Source organism: Drosophila albomicans, chromosome 3 (genome assembly GCF_009650485.2).
Source record: "Drosophila albomicans strain 15112-1751.03 chromosome 3, ASM965048v2, whole genome shotgun sequence".
Classification (NCBI taxonomy): Eukaryota; Metazoa; Arthropoda; class Insecta; order Diptera; family Drosophilidae; genus Drosophila; species Drosophila albomicans.
The window spans coordinates 35025382-35048079 of NC_047629.2; the positions used below are offsets into that span (position 1 = coordinate 35025382).

Consider the following 22698-nt stretch of genomic DNA (forward strand, 5'->3'; position numbering starts at 1 on the left):
AGTAACTGAAAATTTAAAAAAACAACCAAGTAATAATTTAATTTTAAGCGCAAACAGCAATTGTTGGTAGTTAATAGTCAATTTAAAGTGAACGTCACTCGCAATCACTCTTGAGAGGTCAAGGTAGTAAATTGTTGTGGTCGCCAACAAATTTCTAAATTTATCTCTGATATATGTGTGGTGTCTATATGTAAAATGTATTTAGTTAGTTGTCAATGAAATTAATTAGTAGTAAAATTTACCAACCTATTTCTTTTGTTTGTATACTTTCGGTAAATGAAAAACAGCTAAGCGTCTTCTTAATAATCCAATCGAATTAGCAGTAATGTCGACGCCGAATTTTCTTTTAAGCAATGGCAAAAATATGCCAATGGTTGGACTGGGGACATGGCGTGTAAGTACAAAATGTATGGAAAGTGAAACCGTTAAACCGAAAGTATTGAATAATCACAAAAAACTCTTGCTATTACATATAGTAATAATAAACAAATATATGTGTGTATGTATGTGTATTTTTCAATGTCAATGCCAAAAGAACTTGCGTGTTAGCTTTGTTGAGCTTTTGCAACGCTGCACTTGCATTACATGCATTAAAGCTTTCAATGTTTGTTTTTTGTTTTGTTTTCAGAGTCCACCCGATGTCCTAACGCAGGCTGTAAAAGATGCCATTGATATCGGTTATCGTCACTTCGATTGCGCGCACATTTACGGCAACGAAGCCCAAGTCGGCGTAGCTATTGATGAGAAACTCAAGGAAGGTGTTGTAACGCGGTAATCGACTACTGTTTTATCTGCGCTTATTGATTATTAACGGATTTATGCTACTTCTCAGTGACGAACTGTTCATCACAAGCAAACTATGGAATACTCACCACAGACCCGATTTGGTGCGACCTGCCTGCGAGACAAGTATGCGAAATCTGGGTGTGGACTATCTGGATCTGTATCTGATGCATTGGCCCATGGCCTACAAGTCGGGTGATAATCTCTATCCTACATGTCCAGATACTGGCAAAGCTGTATTCGAGGATATTGACTTCGTGGACACCTGGCGGGCCATGGAGGAGTTGGTGGATAGAGGTCTATGCCACGCTATTGGAGTCTCTAATTTTAATGAACAGCAAATAAATCGATTGCTAAGCGTGGCCAAGCTGAAACCCGTCGTCCTGCAGATCGAATGTCATCCGTATCTGCGACAGAAGTCCTTAATTACACTCTGCTATGACAATGCGATTGCTGTTACTGCTTATAGTTCGTTGGGCTCGGCTCACACGCCCTACGAGAAACCCGGTGCCTACCCACTGCTGAAGCATCCAGTTGTATTGGAAATCGCTGCCAAATACGATCGTAGTCCAGCCCAGGTGTTATTACGCTTTCAGACACAATCGGGCATTATTGTCATACCTCGATCAGTGAGCAAACATCATATGTATGAGAATTTTAAGGTTTGGGACTTTGGATTAGACAATGACGACTTGCAAGCCATCGGCGATCTCGATTGCAATGGTCGTTTCATGACCATGAAAGCCGCTTATGGACATCCTCATTATCCATTCGAAATTGCAGCACCAAAACAAACATAAGACATCTTCCATTATAAATTCACATATATTATGTTCTTGTGTGTAAGTCTAAGAGGCTGTATATCATTCTTAAAAGAATTAGGCTTTTCACTTCATATAATAAACATCTTTAGTGTCAACATTTTTCATTTTGTATTCCATACTAATCAAGTAATCGTCGAAACGTTTGCTGTTAACTCAAAACAATAAATAACAAAAATAAAAAGACAATAGATCCAAAAAGTATAGCATTCAAAATGTTTGCCGCTTTAAAAAATTCCTTAACTTTGCAGCTAAATCGTTGTGCAATTCAAACGGCAACTCGAGGGTATGCCCAGAAGACTGAACGATTTAAATGGTAAGTTATTAATTATGGAATTTCAGCGATTATCAGGAATTACGTGTTCTTAGGTGCCAACAGGAATATGCAGTACCCAAAGCAATCCTAGCTGATGGCAAGGAAATGCCACTTATAGGACTTGGCACTTGGCTGGTAAGTTTGCTTTCTACTATAATCCAAATATCTTTGAGATTCAAGTTATTTAGTAAATATTTAAAGACTAAATTTCAAAGCACAAGCTCGCTAAATTATGATGAATAAAATTCCGCAATTAATTGCAATACAATCATGCGTTTATCGCACTATTAAAAGTCTACGGCTTTGTTTCCTCGAATACTGTGCACTTAAAGAGAGACAGGCGGAAACTTCGAATTCGATTGCACAACCAACGTATGTTTCTTGCGATATATATTATTATTTCTTATCGATCGCACATCAGTTATCGACATTTTTTTTTGTGAAAGCAGCAAAGCTTTACAAAAGCCCAGTCGAGCTTTTGATTGGCGTATAAAAGCGGCAAACAGCTGTCGGTCGTCGATTAGTTCTTTGCTTGTCGCGCACATCAAATATTAAATAAGTATTTGAATTCTTTACTATATCCTTTACAAGGGCAAAAAATATTAACGTTACGTACAAAATGGCTAGCAAAGTGCCAACCGTCAAACTAAACAGTGGTCACAGCATTCCCATCATTGGTCTAGGAACCTGGAATGTAAGTACAATAAAAAACAAATATTTAGTTACGAAAGACGTATGTATGTGAGTATAATGTGTACGTATAGAATACAAATAGGCATGTGTGTTTAGTTCTAAGCGTGTAATTTTCCGTTCATTATTTATTTGTATTCTGTGGCGAAAATTAGAAATAGCGCTGCACGCGTCGCGCAGCTGATAATTTGCCGGCAACGGCGTCTCTGCTTTTCGCCGGCTGCTGTGTGTGCGTTTGTGAGTGTGGTAATTTTGCATGTATGAGTAAAGCTTTGCGTGGGTGTGTTTGGGCTGAAGAGGCGTTCATGTAAATGGCGATAGTAGGACAATCTCAAAATGTACCAGGAAATGTATAATTATTTATTTGCATACATTTGTATATATGTATACGTAGTTACTTTCTACCCCAAGGTGACCTCTCGCAACTTTTAAAATGATAGTGGAAATTTTTTAAAACTTGCCCGTCAGCTCTCTTAAATTATGTGAAGTACAGATACACATACAAACATACATACATATGTATATGTGTACGTGAACACACATAAGTGGCCGACATCTTGCATTAAGCTCGAAATCAAATTGATAAATGCTCTTATCTAGACTCTTTTAATGCTTGCTCCTCAAACAACTAACATACCCAGTACTCGAGCAACCTAAAGTGCATATGTGGCACGTAGTAAATCAGTAAATACTTATAAAAACGGATTACTCCAGGGTATAAAACAAGAAAATGATATTAGAAACGTTCCGTACATAACATTTTTGTGGTCATTCTATAATTTTTTTTTTTTATGAAAAGTTTATTATTTTGAGTGCTTAAATTTTAGAGGGCCTGTTCCGTTCTAAATTTAGTTTGCTTTAGAGGTAACCTTAATGGTAGTGAATTTACCCTTGCTGCTGATTAGTGTGACGTCAAGCACCTGATAAGCTGATAATCGAATTTTCATTTCATCTCGAATCACGCTCCTCTAAAATGAAAGTCAAGCCAATTCATACCAATCCAATTAGTAGAGGCTTTAAAATAGATTGTGAAAAAATGACCTTCGACACTATGGGAGATAATTCATATTAAGCTGTCATAATTTCATCTAATTGAATTTTCACATGAATATGAGAATTTCTACTAAAGACTTGATTCTACTCTTGTGATTTTCAGAGCCCTCCCGGCCAAGTGGTTGAAGCTGTAAAAACTGCCATCGATGTTGGATATCGTCACATTGACTGCGCCTACGTCTATCAAAATGAGGCTGAGGTCGGAGCCGGAATTGAAGCCAAGATTAAGGAGGGAGCTGTCAAGCGGTAAAACATATTCGCTTCTCTAATTTTACATTTATTTTACTGAGACTTTATCTATTGCTTTCAGCGAGGATCTCTTTATTACCAGCAAGTTGTGGAATACATTCCATCGCCCGGATTTGGTGAGATCCGCCTGTGAGAACACACTGGACTTGTTGAAGTTGAAGTATTTGGATCTGTACTTGATTCACTGGCCTATGGGATACAAGTCGGGCTGCGAACTATTCCCAGTCGATAAGGATGGCAAAACTCTTTACTCGCCCGATGATTACGTTGACACCTGGAAGGAAATGGAGAAACTTGTCAAGGATGGATTGGTCAAATCTATTGGTGTTTCCAATTTCAACAAGAACCAAATTGAGCGTGTCCTGGCGGTTGCTACAATTCCACCAGCCACAAATCAAGTGGAGTGCCATCCTTATTTGACGCAGAAGAAACTTGCTGAGTTCTGTAAATCAAAGGATATTACCATTACTGCCTACAGTCCTTTGGGTAGCCCCAACCGTCCTTGGGCCAAGGAAGGTGATCCGGTCATTTTGGAGGAAGAAGCGGTAAGCCAAACAATGACTTTGACACAATAGAAGGTTAACTGATTCTAATGTCCTTTTCAGATCAAGAAAATTGCTGCAAACAAGAAGAAGACTGCTGGCCAGATCTTGATTCGCTATCAAATCCAACGCGGTAACATTGTCATACCAAAGTCTGTGACCAAGGATCGCATCGAATCGAACTTCAAGGTCTTCGACTTCGAGCTGACCGATGAGGAAATCAAGACCATTGAAGGATTCGAGTGCAATGGCCGCCTGGTGCCCCTGTTGAAGTAAGTAGACTTGGTTTTTGATTGATTTATTTCAAATTCGAGTAGTTAGTGTGTCAAAGGAATTCTGGACTATAAATCTTTACATTATTATTATTTCTTAAAAATTATTTAGCGTTGGCGATCATAAGCACTATCCATTTAACGACGAGTATTAGGTTCAATCTGCAAGAAACCAGTCGATCAAAATGATATGTGTATACAACTAGTTAAGTAAATATTCTGGCAAAAACTAAGATCGGTTTCACATGAGAAGACATCCAATACCGACGTATGTTTAATTTACCTACTCTACGGCCTATTATGTTCTTGTTTATCTTTGCTATTGTGGCTTTTAAACTTTTGCCTGCTTCCCTCCCTCCCACACTCTTGTTTGTATAAGATCTCTATAGTAGAAGAATGCTTCACTAACAAATTAGTTTAATTTAATATTTCGTAAGCTTTCCATTGTTGACTAATAGCGTATAAAAATAAATATTATCAACCGACTAATAAGATCCTTTCTCAATATTTTTCAGTCAATACGGCCACCCTCACCATCCATTTGAGAAAGATGAGTTTTAATTGGACAACCCACCAGTTAATGATTGTTTTGATAAACCTTACACACTTTACACATGTGCTATACACAATATACTATATACACATATTATTGAAATAAGAGAATAAATATGCTGGCATAATTATGATAATTATAATATGCTGTGAAAGAATTCAAATAAACAAGGCTATTGTCTATTCAACACGCTCCCGAATTTTTGGCAAATGCAGCCGAAGATCTGACGTCTTAGACGTATACTATATGTATGTGTATCCACAACTTACGTAAAGTTGAAAGTCTGATAATTGTTTAATCTAAGCTTAATGCAAATATTTAGCACATCTGTTTTGAATTCTTTGCCAAACTGTGAACTGTTATGGGATCACAATTTGCGGCGTCAAGTATCTAATATATCATTATTTTCGGCACAGAACAATGCGAGAACCAAATGTTTTTGAGCAATATTATATTTGCCTAACTGCACAAAAGCATCTAGGCAAATATCTAAATTATTATTTAGAAAACACATTTGGCTAACACTTGGTAAGGTATAAAAGGAGCTAAATCTGTCAATTTCGCCAACAGTTAAAGTGGAGATCTGGCTATTGGTAGATCATGCGGTTATATTCTATCGCTCTTTTGGGCGTATTCGTGGCATTCGTGGCCGGTGCTCATATCCATGCCGGAACAGAAGTGAGCTCATCTCAGGAGCTACAGCCCCAAACGGCAACTCGTACCGGTCCGTGTTGTGAAAGTGTTCGACAAACTCTTCTTGAGATACGAAAGGATATTCGTTTGTGGCTCTTAGATCGTCTATTTGGCAAATTAATACTTGTTCACGACGCTGAAATTGCCGGAGCTGCTCCATGTGCTAAAAATCACCAAACCTCCGGTCAAAGTAGTGGATCCTTGCAATTTGATAAAATTCTTAACGATATTAAAAGCGCAATGCCTCACAATGAGAGAACTTCCAATCGGTTTGATAATCTGATTAGTCGTGGAAAGAATAATCAATCGAGCTCAACAACATCAGCGACCACCTCAATAAAAACTGAATCCTCCGAGTCATCGGGATCTCAATCTGGAAATTTGATCGGTAATGGCAATACCCACCAATCAGGAACCTCTACGACAACAAGATCTGATCAGGCTACACAATCTGGATCATCAGAAGATCCAATTATAAATGAAAATAACAACTCCAAACAATCCAACTCAACAACTACTATTACAACTTCAGAAGAATCGAAGCAGTCTATTCCATCCTTGGATCTTAATGTAAACGAAGGTTTTAGCTCGGACGATAAAAATAGTCAATCTAGCTCTTCCTCATCAACTACAACGGTTGTTAAATCCAGTCGCCGTAATAAGAGTGGTCGCAGGAAAAATTCGAAACATGGCAAAAAAGGGTGGAAAAATTGGCACCGTTCCTCTACTAAGAGAGATGGGTATTCAAAAGAAATTGATTCCAAACAAAATCCCAATCAATCCGATGTAGATATTGAAAATGCAGATTCCAATTCCTATTTAACATGGGAAAAAGAAGATGTCAAATATGGTAATAAATTTAAATTTCCATCGTCTGAAAAACACGCTAATTATAGAAATGGGCGTCGAAGCAGAAATAAAAAATGGTCCAAGACAACAAAAACTACAAAAAATTCTGGATGGAAAAAAAACAAATCCAAATCTGGCTCGACTTCTGGTACAACATCCATAACAAAGTCTGAAAGACCTAATAATACCGGAAATCAGTCTGGCTCGACAACAACTACAACGACAACCACCTCTCAAGAATCCAATGCTTCTTCGGATCCTGTCGTGGATGTAACTTCAAACACCGGAAACCAGTCTGGCTCGACAACAACTTCGACGACAACCACCTCTGAAGAATCGAATGTGTCCTCAGGCCCAGTTGTTGAAGAATCTTCAAATACCGCCGTTGATTCAGGTAACCAGTCTGGCTCGACAACAACCACAACGACAACCACCTCTGCAGAATCCAATGCTTCTTCGGATCCTGTCGTGGATGTAACTTCAAACACCGGAAACCAGTCTGGCTCGACAACAACTTCGACGACAACCACCTCTGAAGAATCGAATGTGTCCTCAGGCCCAGTTGTTGAAGAATCTTCAAATACCGCCGTTGATTCAGGTAACCAGTCTGGCTCGACAACAACCACAACGACAACCACCTCTGAAGAATCCAATGCTTCCTCGGATCCTGTTGCGGATGTAACTTCAAACACCGGAAACCAGTCTGGCTCGACAACAACTTCGACGACAACCACCTCCGAAGAATCCAATGCTTCCTCAGAACCAGTTTTTGAAGAATCTTCAAATACCGCCGTTGATTCAGGTAACCAGTCTGGCTCGACAACAACCACAACGACAACCACCTCTGAAGAATCCAATGCTTCCTCGGATCCTGTTGTGGATGTAACTTCAAACACCGGAAACCAGTCTGGCACGACAACAACTTCGACGACAACCACCTCCGAAGAATCCAATACTTCCTCAGACCCAGTTGTTGAAGAATCTTCAAATACCGCCGTTGATTCAGGTAACCAGTCTGGCTCGACAACAACCACATCGACAACAACCACAACGACAACCACCTCTGAAGAATCCAATGCTTCCTCGGATCCTGTTGTGGATGTAACTTCAAACACCGGAAACCAGTCTGGCTCAACAACAACTTCGACGACAACCACCTCCGAAGAATCCAATGCTTCCTCAGGCCCAGTTGTTGAAGAATCTTCAAATACCGCCGTTGATTCAGGTAACCAGTCTGGCTCGACAACAACCACAACGACAACCACCTCTGAAGAATCCAATGCTTCCTCGGATCCTGTTGTGGATGTAACTTCAAACACCGCAAACCAGTCTGGCTCGACAACAACTTCGACGACAACCACCTCTGAAGAATCCAATACTTCCTCAGACCCAGTTGTTGAAGAATCTTCAAATACCTCCGTTGATTCAGGTAACCAGTCTGGTTCGACAAAAACCACAACGACAATTACCTCTGAAGAATCCAATGCTTCCTCGGATCCTGTCGTGGATCTAACTTCGAACACCGGAAACCAATCTGGTTCGACAACAACTACAACGGCAACCACCTCTGAAGAATCGAATGTGTCCTCAGGCCCAGTTGTTGAAGAATCTGCAAATACCGCCGTTGATTCAGGTAACCAGTCTGGCTCGACAACAACCACAACGACAAACACCTCTGAAGAATCCAATGCTTCTTCGGATCCTGTTGTGGATGTAACTTCAAACACCGGCAACCAGTCTGGCTCGACAACAATTTCGACGACAACCACCTCTGAAGAATCCAATACTTCCTCAGACCCAGTTGTTGAAGCATCTTCAAACACCATTGTTGATTCCGGAAACCAATCTGGATCGAAAACAACCACAAAAACAAGTACCTCCGAACAATCCAATACTTCCTCTGACCCACTTGCTGAAGAATCTTCAAACACCACTGTTGATTCAGGTAACCAGTCTGGCTCGACAACAACCACAACGACAACCACCTCTGAAGAATCCAATGCTTCTTCGGATCCTGTTGTGGATGTAACTTCAAACACCGGAAACCAGTCTGGCACGACAACAACTTCGACGACAACCACCTCCGAAAAATCCAATACTTCCTCAGACCCAGTTGTTGAAGAATCTTCAAATACCGCCGTTGATTCAGGTAACCAGTCTGGCTCGACAACAACCACAACGGCTACCACCTCTGAAGAATCCAATGCTTCCTCGGATCCTGTTGTGGATGTAACTTCAAACAACGGAAACCAGTCTGGCACGACAACAACTTCGACGACAACCACCTCCGAAGAATCCAATACTTCCTCAGACCCAGTTGTTGAAGAATCTTCAAATACCGCCGTTGATTCAGGTAACCAGTCTGGCTCGACAACAACCACAACGACAACCACCTCTAAAGAATCCAATGCATCCTCAGACCCAGTTGTTGTAGAATCTTCAAACACAATTGTTGATTCCGGAAACCAATCTGGCTCGACAACAACCTCAACAACAACTACCTCCGAACAATCCAATACTTCCTCAGACCCACTTGCTGAAGAATCTTCACACACCACTGTTGATTCCGGAAACCAATCTGGCTCGACAGCAACCACAACAACAACCACCTCTGAAGAATCCAATGCTTCCTCGGATGTAACTTCAAACACCGGAAGCCATTCTGGCTCGACAACTACTACCACGACAACCACCTCCGAAGAATCCAATGCTTCCTCAGACCCAGTTGTTGAAGAATCTTCAAATACCGCCGTTGATTCAGGTAACCAGTCTGGCTCGACAACAACCACAACGACAACCACCTCTGAAGAATCCAATGCTTCCTCGGATCCTGTTGTGGATGTCACTTCAAACACCGGAAACCTTTCTGGCTCGACAACTACTACCACGACAACTACCTCCGAAGAATCCAATGCTTCCTCAGACCCAGTTGTTGAAGAATCTGCAAACACCATTGTTGATTCCGGAAACCAATCTGGCTCGACAACAACCACAACGACAACCACCTCTGAAGAATCCAATGCTTCCTCAGACCCAGTTGTTGAAGAATCTTCAAATACCGCCGTTGATTCAGGTAACCAGTCTGGCTCGACAACAACCACAACGACAACCACCTCTGAAGAATCCAATGCTTCCTCGGATCCTGTTGCGGATGTAACTTCAAACACCGGAAACCAGTCTGGCTCGACAACAACTTCGACGACAATCACCTCCGAAGAATCCAATGCTTCCTCAGACCCAGTTTTTGAAGAATCTTCAAATACCGCCGTTGATTCAGGTAACCAGTCTGGCTCGACAACAACCACAACGACAACCACCTCTGAAGAATCCAATGCTTCCTCGGATCCTGTTGTGGATGTAACTTCAAACACCGCAAACCAGTCTGGCTCGACAACTACTACCACGACAACTACCTCCGAAGAATCCAATGCTTCCTCAGACCCAGTTGTTGAAGAATCTGCAAACACCATTGTTGATTCCGGAAACCAATCTCTCGAAAAACAACCACAACGACAACCACCTCTGAAGAATCCAATGCTTCCTCAGACCCAGTTGTTGAAGAATCTTCAAATACCGCCGTTGATTCAGGTAACCAGTCTGGCTCGACAACAACCACAACGACAACCACCTCTGAAGAATCCAATGCTTCCTCGGATCCTGTTGTGGATGTAACTTCAAACACCGGAAACCAGTCTGGCTCGACAACTACTACCACGACAACCACCTCCAAAGAATCCAATGCTTCCTCAGACCCAGTTGTTGAAGAATCTTCAAATACCGCCGCTGATTCAGGTAACCAGTCTGGCTCGACAACAACCACAACGACAGCCACCTCTGAAGAATCCAATGCTTCCACAGATCCTGTTGTGGATGTAACTTCAAACACCGGAAACCAGTCTGGCTCGACAACAACTTCGACGACAACCACCTCCGAAGAATCCAATACTTCCTCAGACCCAGTTGTTGAAGAATCTTCAAATACCGCCGTTGATTCAGGTAACCAGTCTGGCTCGACAACAACCACAACGACAACCACCTCTAAAGAATCCAATGCATCCTCAGACCCAGTTGTTGTAGAATCTTCAAACACAATTGTTGATTCCGGAAACCAATCTGGCTCGACAACAACCTCAACAACAACTACCTCCGAACAATCCAATACTTCCTCAGACCCACTTGCTGAAGAATCTTCACACACCACTGTTGATTCCGGAAACCAATCTGGCTCGACAGCAACCACAACAACAACCACCTCTGAAGAATCCAATGCTTCCTCGGATGTAACTTCAAACACCGGAAGCCATTCTGGCTCGACAACTACTACCACGACAACCACCTCCGAAGAATCCAATGCTTCCTCAGACCCAGTTGTTGAAGAATCTTCAAATACCGCCGTTGATTCAGGTAACCAGTCTGGCTCGACAACAACCACAACGACAACCACCTCTGAAGAATCCAATGCTTCCTCGGATCCTGTTGTGGATGTCACTTCAAACACCGGAAACCTTTCTGGCTCGACAACTACTACCACGACAACTACCTCCGAAGAATCCAATGCTTCCTCAGACCCAGTTGTTGAAGAATCTGCAAACACCATTGTTGATTCCGCGAAACCAATCTGGCTCGACAACAACCACAACGACAACCACCTCTGAAGAATCCAATGCTTCCTCAGACCCAGTTGTTGAAGAATCTTCAAATACCGCCGTTGATTCAGGTAACCAGTCTGGCTCGACAACAACCACAACGACAACCACCTCTGAAGAATCCAATGCTTCCTCGGATCCTGTTGCGGATGTAACTTCAAACACCGGAAACCAGTCTGGCTCGACAACAACTTCGACGACAATCACCTCCGAAGAATCCAATGCTTCCTCAGACCCAGTTTTTGAAGAATCTTCAAATACCGCCGTTGATTCAGGTAACCAGTCTGGCTCGACAACAACCACAACGACAACCACCTCTGAAGAATCCAATGCTTCCTCGGATCCTGTTGTGGATGTAACTTCAAACACCGCAAACCAGTCTGGCTCACCAGTCTGGCTCGACAACTACTACCACGACAACTACCTCCGAAGAATCCAATGCTTCCTCAGACCCAGTTGTTGAAGAATCTGCAAACACCATTGTTGATTCCGGAAACCAATCTGGCTCGACAACAACCACAACGACAACCACCTCTGAAGAATCCAATGCTTCCTCAGACCCAGTTGTTGAAGAATCTTCAAATACCGCCGTTGATTCAGGTAACCAGTCTGGCTCGACAACAACCACAACGACAACCACCTCTGAAGAATCCAATGCTTCCTCGGATCCTGTTGTGGATGTAACTTCAAACACCGGAAACCAGTCTGGCTCGACAACTACTACCACGACAACCACCTCCGAAGAATCCAATGCTTCCTCAGACCCAGTTGTTGAAGAATCTTCAAATACCGCCGCTGATTCAGGTAACCAGTCTGGCTCGACAACAACCACAACGACAGCCACCTCTGAAGAATCCAATGCTCCACAGATCCTGTTGTGGATGTAACTTCAAACACCGGAAAACCAGTCTGGCTCGACAACAACTTCGACGACAACCACCTCCGAAGAATCAAATGCTTCCTCAGACCCAGTTGTTGAAGAATCTTCAAATACCGCCGTTGATTCAGGTAACCAATCTGGCTCGACAACAACCACAACGGCAACCACCTCTGAAGAATCCAATGCTTCTTCGGATCCTGTTGTGGATGTAACTTCAAACACCGCAAACCAGTCTGGCTCGACAACAACTTCGACGACAACCACTTCTGAAGAATCCAGTACTTCCTCAGACCCAGTTGTTGAAGAATCTTCAAATACCGCCGTTGATTCAGGTAACCAGTCTGGCTCGACAACAACCACAACGACAACCACCTCTGAAGAATCCAATGCTTCCTCGGATCCTGTTGTGGATGTAACTTCAAACACCGCAAACCAATCTGGCTCGACAACAACTTCGACGACAACCACCTCCGAAGAATCAAATGCTTCCTCAGACCCAGTTGTTGAAGAATCTTCAAATACCGCCGTTGATTCAGGTAACCAATCTGGCTCGACAACAACCACAACGACAACCACCTCTGAAGAATCCAATGCTTCTTCGGATCCTGTTGTGGATGTAACTTCAAACACCGCAAACCAGTCTGGCTCGACAACAACTTCGACGACAACCACTTCCGAAGAATCCAATGCTTCCTCAGACCCAGTTGTTGAAGAATCTTCAAATACCGCCGTTGATTCAGGTAACCAGTCTGGCTCGACAACAATCACAACGACAACCACCTCTGAAGAATCCAATGCTTCCTCGGATCCTGTTGCGGATGTAACTTCAAACACCGGAAACCAGTCTGGCTCGACAACAACTTCGACGACAATCACCTCCGAAGAATCAAATGCTTCCTCAGACCCAGTTGTTGAAGAATCTTCAAATACCGCCGTTGATTCAGGTAACCAGTCTGGCTCGACAACAACCACAACGACAACCACCTCTGAAGAATCCAATGCTTCTTCGGATCCTGTCGTGTATGTAACTTCAAACACCGGAAACCAGTCTGGTTCGACAACAACTTCGACGACAACCACCTCTGAAGAATCGAATGTGTCCTCCAGTTGTTGAAGAATCTTCAAATACCGCCGTTGATTCAGGTAACCAGTCTGGCTCGACAACAACCACAACGACAACCACCTCTGAAGAATCCAATGCTTCCTCGGATCCTGTTGTGGATGTAACTTCACACACCGGAAACCAGTCTGGCTCGACAACAACTTCGACGACAACCACCTCCGAAGAATCAAATGCTTCCTCAGACCCAGTTGTTGAAGAATCTTCAAATACCGCCGTTGATTCAGGTAACCAGTCTGGCTCGACAACAACCACAACGACAACCACCTCTGCAGAATCCAATGCTTCTTCGGATCCTGTCGTGGATGTAACTTCAAACACCGGAAACCAGTCTGGCTCGACAACAACTTCGACGACAACCACCTCTGAAGAATCGAATGTGTCCTCAGGCCCAGTTGTTGAAGAATCTTCAAATACCGCCGTTGATTCAGGTAACCAGTCTGGCTCGACAACAACCACAACGACAACCACCTCTGAAGAATCCAATGCTTCCTCGGATCCTGTTGCGGATGTAACTTCAAACACCGGAAACCAGTCTGGCTCGACAACAACTTCGACGACAACCACCTCCGAAGAATCCAATGCTTCCTCAGAACCAGTTTTTGAAGAATCTTCAAATACCGCCGTTGATTCAGGTAACCAGTCTGGCTCGACAACAACCACAACGACAACCACCTCTGAAGAATCCAATGCTTCCTCGGATCCTGTTGTGGATGTAACTTCAAACACCGGAAACCAGTCTGGCTCGACAACAACTTCGACGACAACCACCTCCGAAGAATCAAATGCTTCCTCAGACCCAGTTGTTGAAGAATCTTCAAATACCGCCGTTGATTCAGGTAACCAGTCTGGCTCGACAACAACCACAACGACAACCACCTCTGAAGAATCCAATGCTTCTTCGGATCCTGTCGTGGATGTAACTTCAAACACCGGAAACCAGTCTGGCTCGACAACAACTTCGACGACAACCACCTCTGAAGAATCGAATGTGTCCTCAGGCCCAGTTGTTGAAGAATCTTCAAATACCGCCGTTGATTCAGGTAACCAGTCTGGCTCGACAACAACCACAACGACAACCACCTCTGAAGAATCCAATGCTTCCTCGGATCCTGTTGTGGATGTAACTTCAAACACCGGAAACCAGTCTGGCTCGACAACTACTACCACGACAACCACCTCCGAAGAATCCAATGCTTCCTCAGACCCAGTTGTTGAAGAATCTTCAAATACCGCCGCTGATTCAGGTAACCAGTCTGGCTCGACAACAACCACAACGACAACCACCTCTGAAGAATCCAATGCTTCCTCGGATCCTGTTGCGGATGTAACTTCAAACACCGGAAACCAGTCTGGCTCGACAACAACTTCGACGACAACCACCTCCGAAGAATCCAATGCTTCCTCAGACCCAGTTTTTGAAGAATCTTCAAATACCGCCGTTGATTCAGGTAACCAGTCTGGCTCGACAACAACCACAACGACAACCACCTCTGAAGAATCCAATGCTTCCTCGGATCCTGTTGTGGATGTAACTTCAAACACCGGAAACCAGTCTGGCTCGACAACAACTTCGACGACAACCACCTCCGAAGAATCAAATGCTTCCTCAGACCCAGTTGTTGAAGAATCTTCAAATACCGCCGTTGATTCAGGTAACCAGTCTAGCTCGACAACAACCACAACGACAACCACCTCTGCAGAATCCAATGCTTCTTCGGATCCTGTCGTGGATGTAACTTCAAACACCGGAAACCAGTCTGGCTCGACAACAACTTCGACGACAACCACCTCTGAAGAATCGAATGTGTCCTCAGGCCCAGTTGTTGAAGAATCTTCAAATACCGCCGTTGATTCAGGTAACCAGTCTGGCTCGACAACAACCACAACGACAACCACCTCTGAAGAATCCAATGCTTCCTCGGATCCTGTTGCGGATGTAACTTCAAACACCGGAAACCAGTCTGGCTCGACAACAACTTCGACGACAACCACCTCCGAAGAATCCAATGCTTCCTCAGAACCAGTTTTTGAAGAATCTTCAAATACCGCCGTTGATTCAGGTAACCAGTCTGGCTCGACAACAACCACAACGACAACCACCTCTGAAGAATCCAATGCTTCCTCGGATCCTGTTGTGGATGTAACTTCAAACACCGGAAACCAGTCTGGCTCGACAATAACTTCGACGACAACCACCTCCGAAGAATCAAATGCTTCCTCAGACCCAGTTGTTGAAGAATCTTCAAATACCGCCGTTGATTCAGGTAACCAGTCTGGCTCGACAACAACCACAACGACAACCACCTCTGAAGAATCCAATGCTTCTTCGGATCCTGTCGTGGATGTAACTTCAAACACCGGAAACCAGTCTGGCTCGACAATAACTTCGACGACAACCACCTCTGAAGAATCGAATGTGTCCTCAAGCCCAGTTGTTGAAGAATCTTCAAATACCGCTGTTGATTCAGGTAACCAGTCTGGCTCGACAACAACCACAACGACAACCACCTCTGAAGAATCCAATGCTTCCTCGGATCCTGTTGTGGATGTAACTTCAAACACCGGAAACCAGTCTGGCTCGACAACTACTACCACGACAACCACCTCCGAAGAATCAAATGCTTCCTCAGACCCAGTTGTTGAAGAATCTTCAAATACCGCCGCTGATTCAGGTAACCAGTCTGGCTCGACAACAACCACAACGACAACCACCTCTGAAGAATCCAATGCTTCCTCGGATCCTGTTGCGGATGTAACTTCAAACACCGGAAACCAGTCTGGCTCGACAACAACTTCGACGACAACCACCTCCGAAGAATCCAATGCTTCCTCAGACCCAGTTTTTGAAGAATCTTCAAATACCGCCGTTGATTCAGGTAACCAGTCTGGCTCGACAACAACCACAACGACAACCACCTCTGAAGAATCCAATGCTTCCTCGGATCCTGTTGTGGATGTAACTTCAAACACCGCAAACCAGTCTGGCTCGACAACAACTTCGACGACAACGACCTCTGAAGAATCCAATACTTCCTCAGACCCAGTTGTTGAAGAATCTTCAAACACCATTGTTGATTCCGGAAACCAATCTGGCTCGACAACAACCACAACAACAAGTACCTCCGAACAATCCAATACTTCCTCAGACCCACTTGCTGAAGAATCTTCAAACACCACTGTTGATTCGGGTAACCAGTCTGGCTCAACAACAACCACAACGACAACCACCTCTGAAGAATCCAATGCTTCCTTGGATGTAACTTCAAACACCGGAAACCATTCTGGCTCGACAACTACTACCACGACAACCACCTCCGAAGAATCCAACGCTTCCTCAGACCCAGTTGTTGACGAATCTTTAAACACCATTTTTGATTCCGGAAACCAATCTGGCTCGACAAAAACCACAACGACAACCACCTCTGAAGAATCCAATGCTTCCGCGGAGCCTGTTGTGGATGTAACTTCAAACAACGGAAACCATTCTGGCTCGACAACTACTACCACGACAACCACCTCCGAAGAATCAAATGGTTCCTCAGACCCAGTTGTTGAAGAATCTTCAAATACCGCCGTTGATTCAGGTAACCAGTCTGGCTCGACAACAACCACAACGACAACCACCTCTGAAGAATCCAATGCTTCCTCGGATCCTGTTGTGGATGTAACTTCAAACACCGGAAACCAGTCTGGCTCGACAACAACTTCGACGACAACCACCTCCGAAGAATCAAATGCTTCCTCAGACCCAGTTGTTGAAGAATCTTCAAACACCACTGTTGATTCTGGAAACCAATCTGGCTCGACAACAACCACAACAACAACTACTTCGGGACAATCTAATGCTTCCTCAGACCCAGTTGTTGAAGAATCTTCAAATACTGCCGTTAATTCCGGAAACCAATCTGGCTCGACAACAACAACCTCCGAACAATCTAATGCGTCCTCAGCGCCTGTTTCGGAAGTAACCTCAAACAACGGCCATCAGTCTGGCTCGACAAAAACCACAACGACAATAATCTCTAAAGAATCTAATTCATCTTCAGAACCAGCTGTGAAAAAAATATCAAATTCTGTTAATTCCGGCAAAACTCAACAGTCTGGTTCCAAAACTACCTCAACGACAACAACCACTTCCAGTTCAGGTAGCATTGTTGGCGGCCACTCGCAACCATCTAACATTGACTCAGGCTCAACCATTTCTGGGGGATCTTCTAGTTCTTCATCTTCAACCATAAAAAGAGGCTCTCGTTCTACAACAACTACAACAACTGTTGTTAAAGGAAGACCACAGTCTGGTAATGATAAGTCGAGCTCTAGTACCGTTGTAATTCCAGGTGGTTCTCAGACGTCGAATACTTGGTCTAGTTCATCAACTAAGACTACGAGTCCGACTATCCAAGTGATTAGAAATGGCGGCAGCCATAGTGGTACCAATACTGGAACTCATACATCGCACACTTGGACGAAACATTCCAGCTCAACCAATGGCAATACCTACCAACAAGGTGTTCCCGGTGTTATTGGTAAGGTGATTCGGAGGGCTCAAGTAACCCTACCTTATGAAGCAAATGCTAGGGATGCCCGACGTACAGGAACCACATCGTGGACTCGTCAAACCAGGACTACAACAACAGATGGAAGTGATAGCTCGGACTTGAATACTGGAAACACTGGAGTCAGATATAGCTCAGCTGGTACGACTGGAACTCAGTATGGGGGCAGCGCTTATCCATACTGGTGGGGTTCCCAAGGATGGATGGCACCAACATGGGGATATCCATATGGATCTGGATGGGGTGCTGCCGCATGGAATGGTCGTTATTTAACGAATTAAATATCATTTACGACAACTGTCATACTTGTAACTTGTGTAACAGTTATGTACGATCAGTATGACAGTTCTGTTCCTTAACGATTGTAAAATATATATGCATACAATATACATATGTTATTTACTTGCTCTTTATTTAACCGGAAAAGGGAAAGACATTAGAGGGACTTAATCAATATTGAGCTCAGCTAATTTTAGTAAACTCTAATATTCAAAGTTAAATAAAATATGTTAGCATATCATAATTGTTAGCTCAACTGTTTCCCAACCAGAGGATTTTTAAGCATATCAAATAGCAAATATTCGTTTGCTCGCAGTTGAATAAATACATAACATTAATCTTAATATTTATTTAGGTTTCGCAAAAATTCTATTATTAAGACTAACATTTGATAATAAAAATGAACTTTTGATCATTGAAGCACTTAATTGTTAATACGTCATCCGCAAAATAAATAAATAAATTCAAATATATTTTGCAAATATATCGTTGCATTTGACAATTTCGATAAATCATGTGAATCATGCCTGACTATTGTACAGCAAAAGAAAAATGGGGTAACACTGGTGTGTTATGTGTTGGTTTGTGGCTATCAGATGTTCACACAAGCTGACTTCAACCAAAAATTCCTAAAAAATCTCAAAATTCGAAAGAAGAAGAACAACGTGCGCATCTGACAAAATTTGTGGCTGGTGTAAATAAAAATCGAACAGAGCCAACCAACAACTAAACAGAAACGACGTTTTCTCTATCAAAATCAAAATTGCACAGCATTTAACTAATATAAATATTGAGTGTGTTATTTGTGATTAGACGAAAGCACATAATCAAAAGCCATTGTGGACGTGCATAGTGTTTAAATTAATCGTTTCTGCAACTGTGCAGAGACAAAGGCAGGCGATTGAAAGCAAAACGGCACACATACATATTCACACAGGCACAGACAAAAACACACTCGCACATACACACACATAAGTACACCTAAATGAAAATCACAAAATTTTCACCATTTACGTTGGCTACGACTTACGAATTTCTAGTTTTGCGTATCTTCGTCGTCTGTCAACTTTCAATTTAAACCATCTGCAGCAAGCAAAACGAATTGTAAGCAAATCGGAGTTTGTGACGGTGACGAAAGGAATCTCAAGAGTGAAGCAGCGACCAAACAACAAAAGTCAAAAGGCAGCAAATTAATTGCTATACGGACAAAGAACCCCGCACCCACACACATACAGTTGCACATATACACACACAATCTAATAGTGAGCTGGCGAAATTCCCCATCCCCAAATTTACATATGTCATCAAATATCGCTGAACACTTGAAACGCAACTAAGAGAAAGGCAATCGCATCACACGCAGAATAGAGATAATTTCTATAGATTGCCAGCATGACTATCAAGCCAGTTAGTGCGCCAAGCGGCAAGCGTGTCGTTGACACAGATGCCAAGGAATCCCATGGTGCTGGTCAGGTTGTGGTTGAGCAATCAGTTGTCAATCAGGCCCATCGCAATGTCGTCATCGATGGTCATGGTCAGGTAAGCAAGCCACTGTCTATATTCTTTTCATTTCTATTGTCATTTCCAATTTCTACGCAGAGTCCACAGCGTCGTGGCGAGGTCTATGAGGAGCTGGCACGCACACATCGCTGCAGTCCACACAAGAAGTGAGCATAGAAACATTTGAGTTAAACGATTTGCTTAAATTTGTTATCTAATAATTTTCAGCAGTTCCCGTTCGAAGCGTCGCGAGCATCACGACAGCCATGCCCATCATCACAAACGCGATCGTTTAGAGCGCGAAAAACTTAATTTGACGGTGGGCAGTGGGGTTGCTGGCGTCTCGAGCAATAGTCCGCATGCCAGCGTTGTGCCTGGCGCAGTTGCCACAGCTGTGGGAAATAGTAGCCCAACAGCTGTGGGTCGCAAGTCGCCAGAGCATTTGGCCAGCGTGCCCAAGACACAAACACAAATAACACCAGCTGCTGCGGCTGCTAATATGCTAAAGGCTGTGGAGGAGACGTTGACAGGCTATAACAGCGGCGATGAGCATCTGCAGCCAAAGGAGCGCACCATTTCAGTGGAAGAATGGCAGCGTCGCGATCAAGAGTTTGCCAAGTGCATGGAAAAGCGTGGCTACGAACTGAAACCCGTCGAGGAGGATGGTGCCTGTCTGTTTCGCTCGATTTCACTACAAATCTATGGGGACGAAGGCATGCACGATGTCATACGCCAGCACACAATGGACTATATTGTAAGCCATAGATTTCGTGACAATTTTATCAACATTGCTAATGTCCTTACTTAATGTTTCAGCATGAAAATCGTGAATACTTTGGCCAGTTTGTCACCGAGGACATCAATGGCTATATACAACGCAAACGTGCTCGCGATGCCCATGGCAACCACATCGAGATACAGGCCATTTCAGAGATCTACAGTCGCACAGTTGAAGTCTACTGCTACCAGTCGAGTAAGCAATAAAATATTCTTTTTTTAGTTTAGTTGATTATAATCTACAATAATCAATCTTTTACAGCACCCATTAACATCTTCAATTCGGAGCAATCGCAGGCTGGTTACCCGCCATTGCGCCTGTCGTATCAGCGAGGCTCGCACTATAATGCTATACTCGATCCTTACAATGCCACTGTGGGTGTCGGCCTGGGCTTGGCTGGTTACAAGCCTGAGTTCCAAACAAAAGAAGCGGTGCGTCTCAGCGAGCAGCTGGAAATCGAACAGGTAAATCTTACGGAGTACTAAAAATGAGAGCCATCAATAACTCCTTATTTTTCTTTGAAAGACTATGTTCGAGGATAAGTTAAAGACAACAGACTGGGAGGCCACCAATGAGGCCATCGAGGAGCAGATTGCCCGTGAATCCTATTTGCAGTGGTGTCGTGATAATAAGCAGCGCACGCGAAGCACCAACACAGCCGCCGGTTCGGCTACATCATCGACAGTCACCTCTGCCGAGGCACTGACCGATTCGGATGCCTCGCCCTCGAAGTACTCGAGCGATGGCTGCGGCGGCAGCGGCAACAACAACATTAATAACAGCAACACAGCCGCCACCATGAGCGGCTCGAATGTCAGCGAAGGCACAACCACTGGCTTTACACTGTCGCCCAAAAATCTCAGCCAGTTCTCACATAAGCTACCGCCCGAGGTAAACGACCTGGCTGGCTACGAGAGCGATGCCACAGATATGAGCAGCACCAGCTCGGTGGGTCACGGCAATGCCTCGCCAAACACTGCTGCCGCTCAGCGCGCTAACAAATTGTCCAAATCGCAGCGACGCAACAATGGTTTGCGTAGCAGCAAGAAACGTCGTCACGAGGCACGTGAGGCTAACAACAGGTGAGCATATGACCAATAGATAGATTTCTATATCTCATTTATGCATTTATACAGTCTTGAAACGGTCGAGACGCCGTTGCGTAAGAGTCCCAAACGCGATGCAGCGCCAGCAGCGCCCAGAGCTCACACGCCAGAGGCGGAACAGCGACCATGCACATCGAAGCAGTCATCACAGTCGCCGCCAAAGCGCAATGACGCACAAACGCCGCCCAAGCAGAGCTACTCCAGCTTCTATCAGGAGCTGCTCGAAGCATCCTATGCCAATGATGGTAAGTCTAAATTGTATTTGTTTACATTTGCTAAACAACACAGGAAATTAGTTTTTGGGATTGATTAATAATTTCTACAGAATCACTACTGTTAGAACCCCATAGAACATTATTCTGCAACGTAACTATGATAATAATATGGCTACGAAATACCTTTTGCTCTGTCCCTATCTAATAAATTTCATATCTATTCGTTTGCGTAATTTTCTGTTCAATATCTTATCTACTTATTGTTCACTTTCTGTAGGCAATATGTTGCATTATCTACAAAATGTATTAAAGCAATTAGGGAATGAGATGTCTCTAATTCTAATTAATTTTACATTTGGCATATGCATTGCAGGCATCAACGAAAGCGAGATGCTGCAGCAGGCTATACAGATGTCCACACGCGACTATATAGACGATCAGAAGCGGAAGTATCTATGCGGTCCATAGGCTTTGGATGTGTGACGACGCTACACACTCCCCTTAGTTCTTTTGTACAGTGATTGAGATCTTTATTTTCGCAACGAAAACGAAATATATACAAATAACCAAAAAACATAAACACACACTCACGAAGAGACACATAAGCGCAATCCCATACATTATATGATTTGAAAAATTAAAATTGTTGAGTGAGGAAGCGCCCACAGGACTCAAATGTCTTGGGCCACGTGCAACCCAAACACACACAAATACACGCATCTATACATGCACACATATATATATATATATTTATATAGTATATAATTGCATACTTTTTAAATTAAGAAAAAGTT

General features: G+C 43.5%; 4 protein-coding genes across 8 annotated transcripts; all 4 read left to right on the forward strand.

The window, feature by feature from the left end:
- Positions 1-26: 26 nt before the first annotated feature.
- LOC117567356 (aldo-keto reductase family 1 member B1) lies at positions 27-1705 on the forward strand. The gene is made up of 4 exons (XM_034247293.2): positions 27-123; positions 288-394; positions 629-771; positions 833-1705. The coding sequence occupies exons 2-4, from the start codon at positions 326-328 to the stop codon at positions 1581-1583; spliced, it is 963 nt and encodes a 320-aa protein (XP_034103184.1). The 5' UTR covers positions 27-123; positions 288-325; the 3' UTR covers positions 1584-1705.
- A 69-nt stretch (positions 1706-1774) lies between these two features.
- On the forward strand, positions 1775-5415 carry LOC117567355 (aldo-keto reductase family 1 member B1). 4 transcript variants are annotated; one of them, XM_034247290.2, is made up of 7 exons: positions 1775-1920; positions 1974-2055; positions 3767-3909; positions 3974-4457; positions 4518-4726; positions 4839-4994; positions 5242-5415. In XM_034247290.2, the coding sequence occupies exons 1-6, from the start codon at positions 1820-1822 to the stop codon at positions 4879-4881; spliced, it is 1062 nt and encodes a 353-aa protein (XP_034103181.1). In that variant the 5' UTR covers positions 1775-1819; the 3' UTR covers positions 4882-4994; positions 5242-5415. The 4 variants fall into 4 exon arrangements, with proteins under 4 accessions (XP_034103181.1, XP_034103180.1, XP_034103183.1 ...); XM_034247289.2 differs by lacking the exon at positions 4839-4994; XM_034247292.2 differs by lacking the exons at positions 1775-1920; positions 1974-2055 and adding an exon at positions 2442-2614.
- Positions 5416-5621: 206 nt separating this feature from the next.
- Positions 5622-18415, forward strand: LOC117566458 (serine-rich adhesin for platelets). The gene is given in 16 exon segments (XM_052003567.1): positions 5622-7555; positions 7760-7827; positions 8047-8250; positions 8455-8902; positions 9107-9174; positions 9895-10098; positions 10410-10545; positions 11158-11225; positions 11743-11855; positions 11857-12271; positions 12680-13443; positions 13595-13694; positions 13899-15122; positions 15327-15530; positions 15939-16278; positions 16483-18415. Coding segments are annotated over 16 exon segments (7857 nt in total). The 5' UTR covers positions 5622-5879; the 3' UTR covers positions 18308-18415.
- Positions 18416-18977: 562 nt separating this feature from the next.
- LOC117567262 (uncharacterized) lies at positions 18978-22669 on the forward strand. 2 transcript variants are annotated; one of them, XM_034247120.2, is made up of 8 exons: positions 18978-19844; positions 19905-19972; positions 20037-20559; positions 20622-20778; positions 20845-21047; positions 21109-21665; positions 21720-21934; positions 22278-22669. In XM_034247120.2, the coding sequence occupies exons 1-8, from the start codon at positions 19698-19700 to the stop codon at positions 22370-22372; spliced, it is 1965 nt and encodes a 654-aa protein (XP_034103011.1). In that variant the 5' UTR covers positions 18978-19697; the 3' UTR covers positions 22373-22669. The 2 variants fall into 2 exon arrangements, with proteins under 2 accessions (XP_034103011.1, XP_034103010.1); XM_034247119.2 differs by having other exon boundaries at positions 18979-19844; positions 20034-20559.
- The last annotated feature ends 29 nt before the right edge of the window (positions 22670-22698 follow it).

Coding starts and splice junctions, on each gene's coding strand:
- LOC117567356 (XM_034247293.2), top strand. CDS start 326: ATGTCGACGCCGAATTTTCTTTTAAGCAATGGCAAAAATATGCCAATG. Junction 395..628: donor TTGGACTGGGGACATGGCGT/GTAAGTACAAAA, acceptor TTTTGTTTTCAG/AGTCCACCCGATGTCCTAAC. Junction 772..832: donor AAGGAAGGTGTTGTAACGCG/GTAATCGACTAC, acceptor GCTACTTCTCAG/TGACGAACTGTTCATCACAA.
- LOC117567262 (XM_034247119.2), top strand. CDS start 19,698: ATGACTATCAAGCCAGTTAGTGCGCCAAGCGGCAAGCGTGTCGTTGAC. Junction 20,779..20,844: donor AGTCTACTGCTACCAGTCGA/GTAAGCAATAAA, acceptor AATCTTTTACAG/CACCCATTAACATCTTCAAT. Junction 21,666..21,719: donor GCACGTGAGGCTAACAACAG/GTGAGCATATGA, acceptor GCATTTATACAG/TCTTGAAACGGTCGAGACGC.
- LOC117567355 (XM_034247289.2), top strand. CDS start 1,820: ATGTTTGCCGCTTTAAAAAATTCCTTAACTTTGCAGCTAAATCGTTGT. Junction 1,921..1,973: donor AAGACTGAACGATTTAAATG/GTAAGTTATTAA, acceptor ACGTGTTCTTAG/GTGCCAACAGGAATATGCAG. Junction 2,056..3,766: donor TAGGACTTGGCACTTGGCTG/GTAAGTTTGCTT, acceptor TGTGATTTTCAG/AGCCCTCCCGGCCAAGTGGT.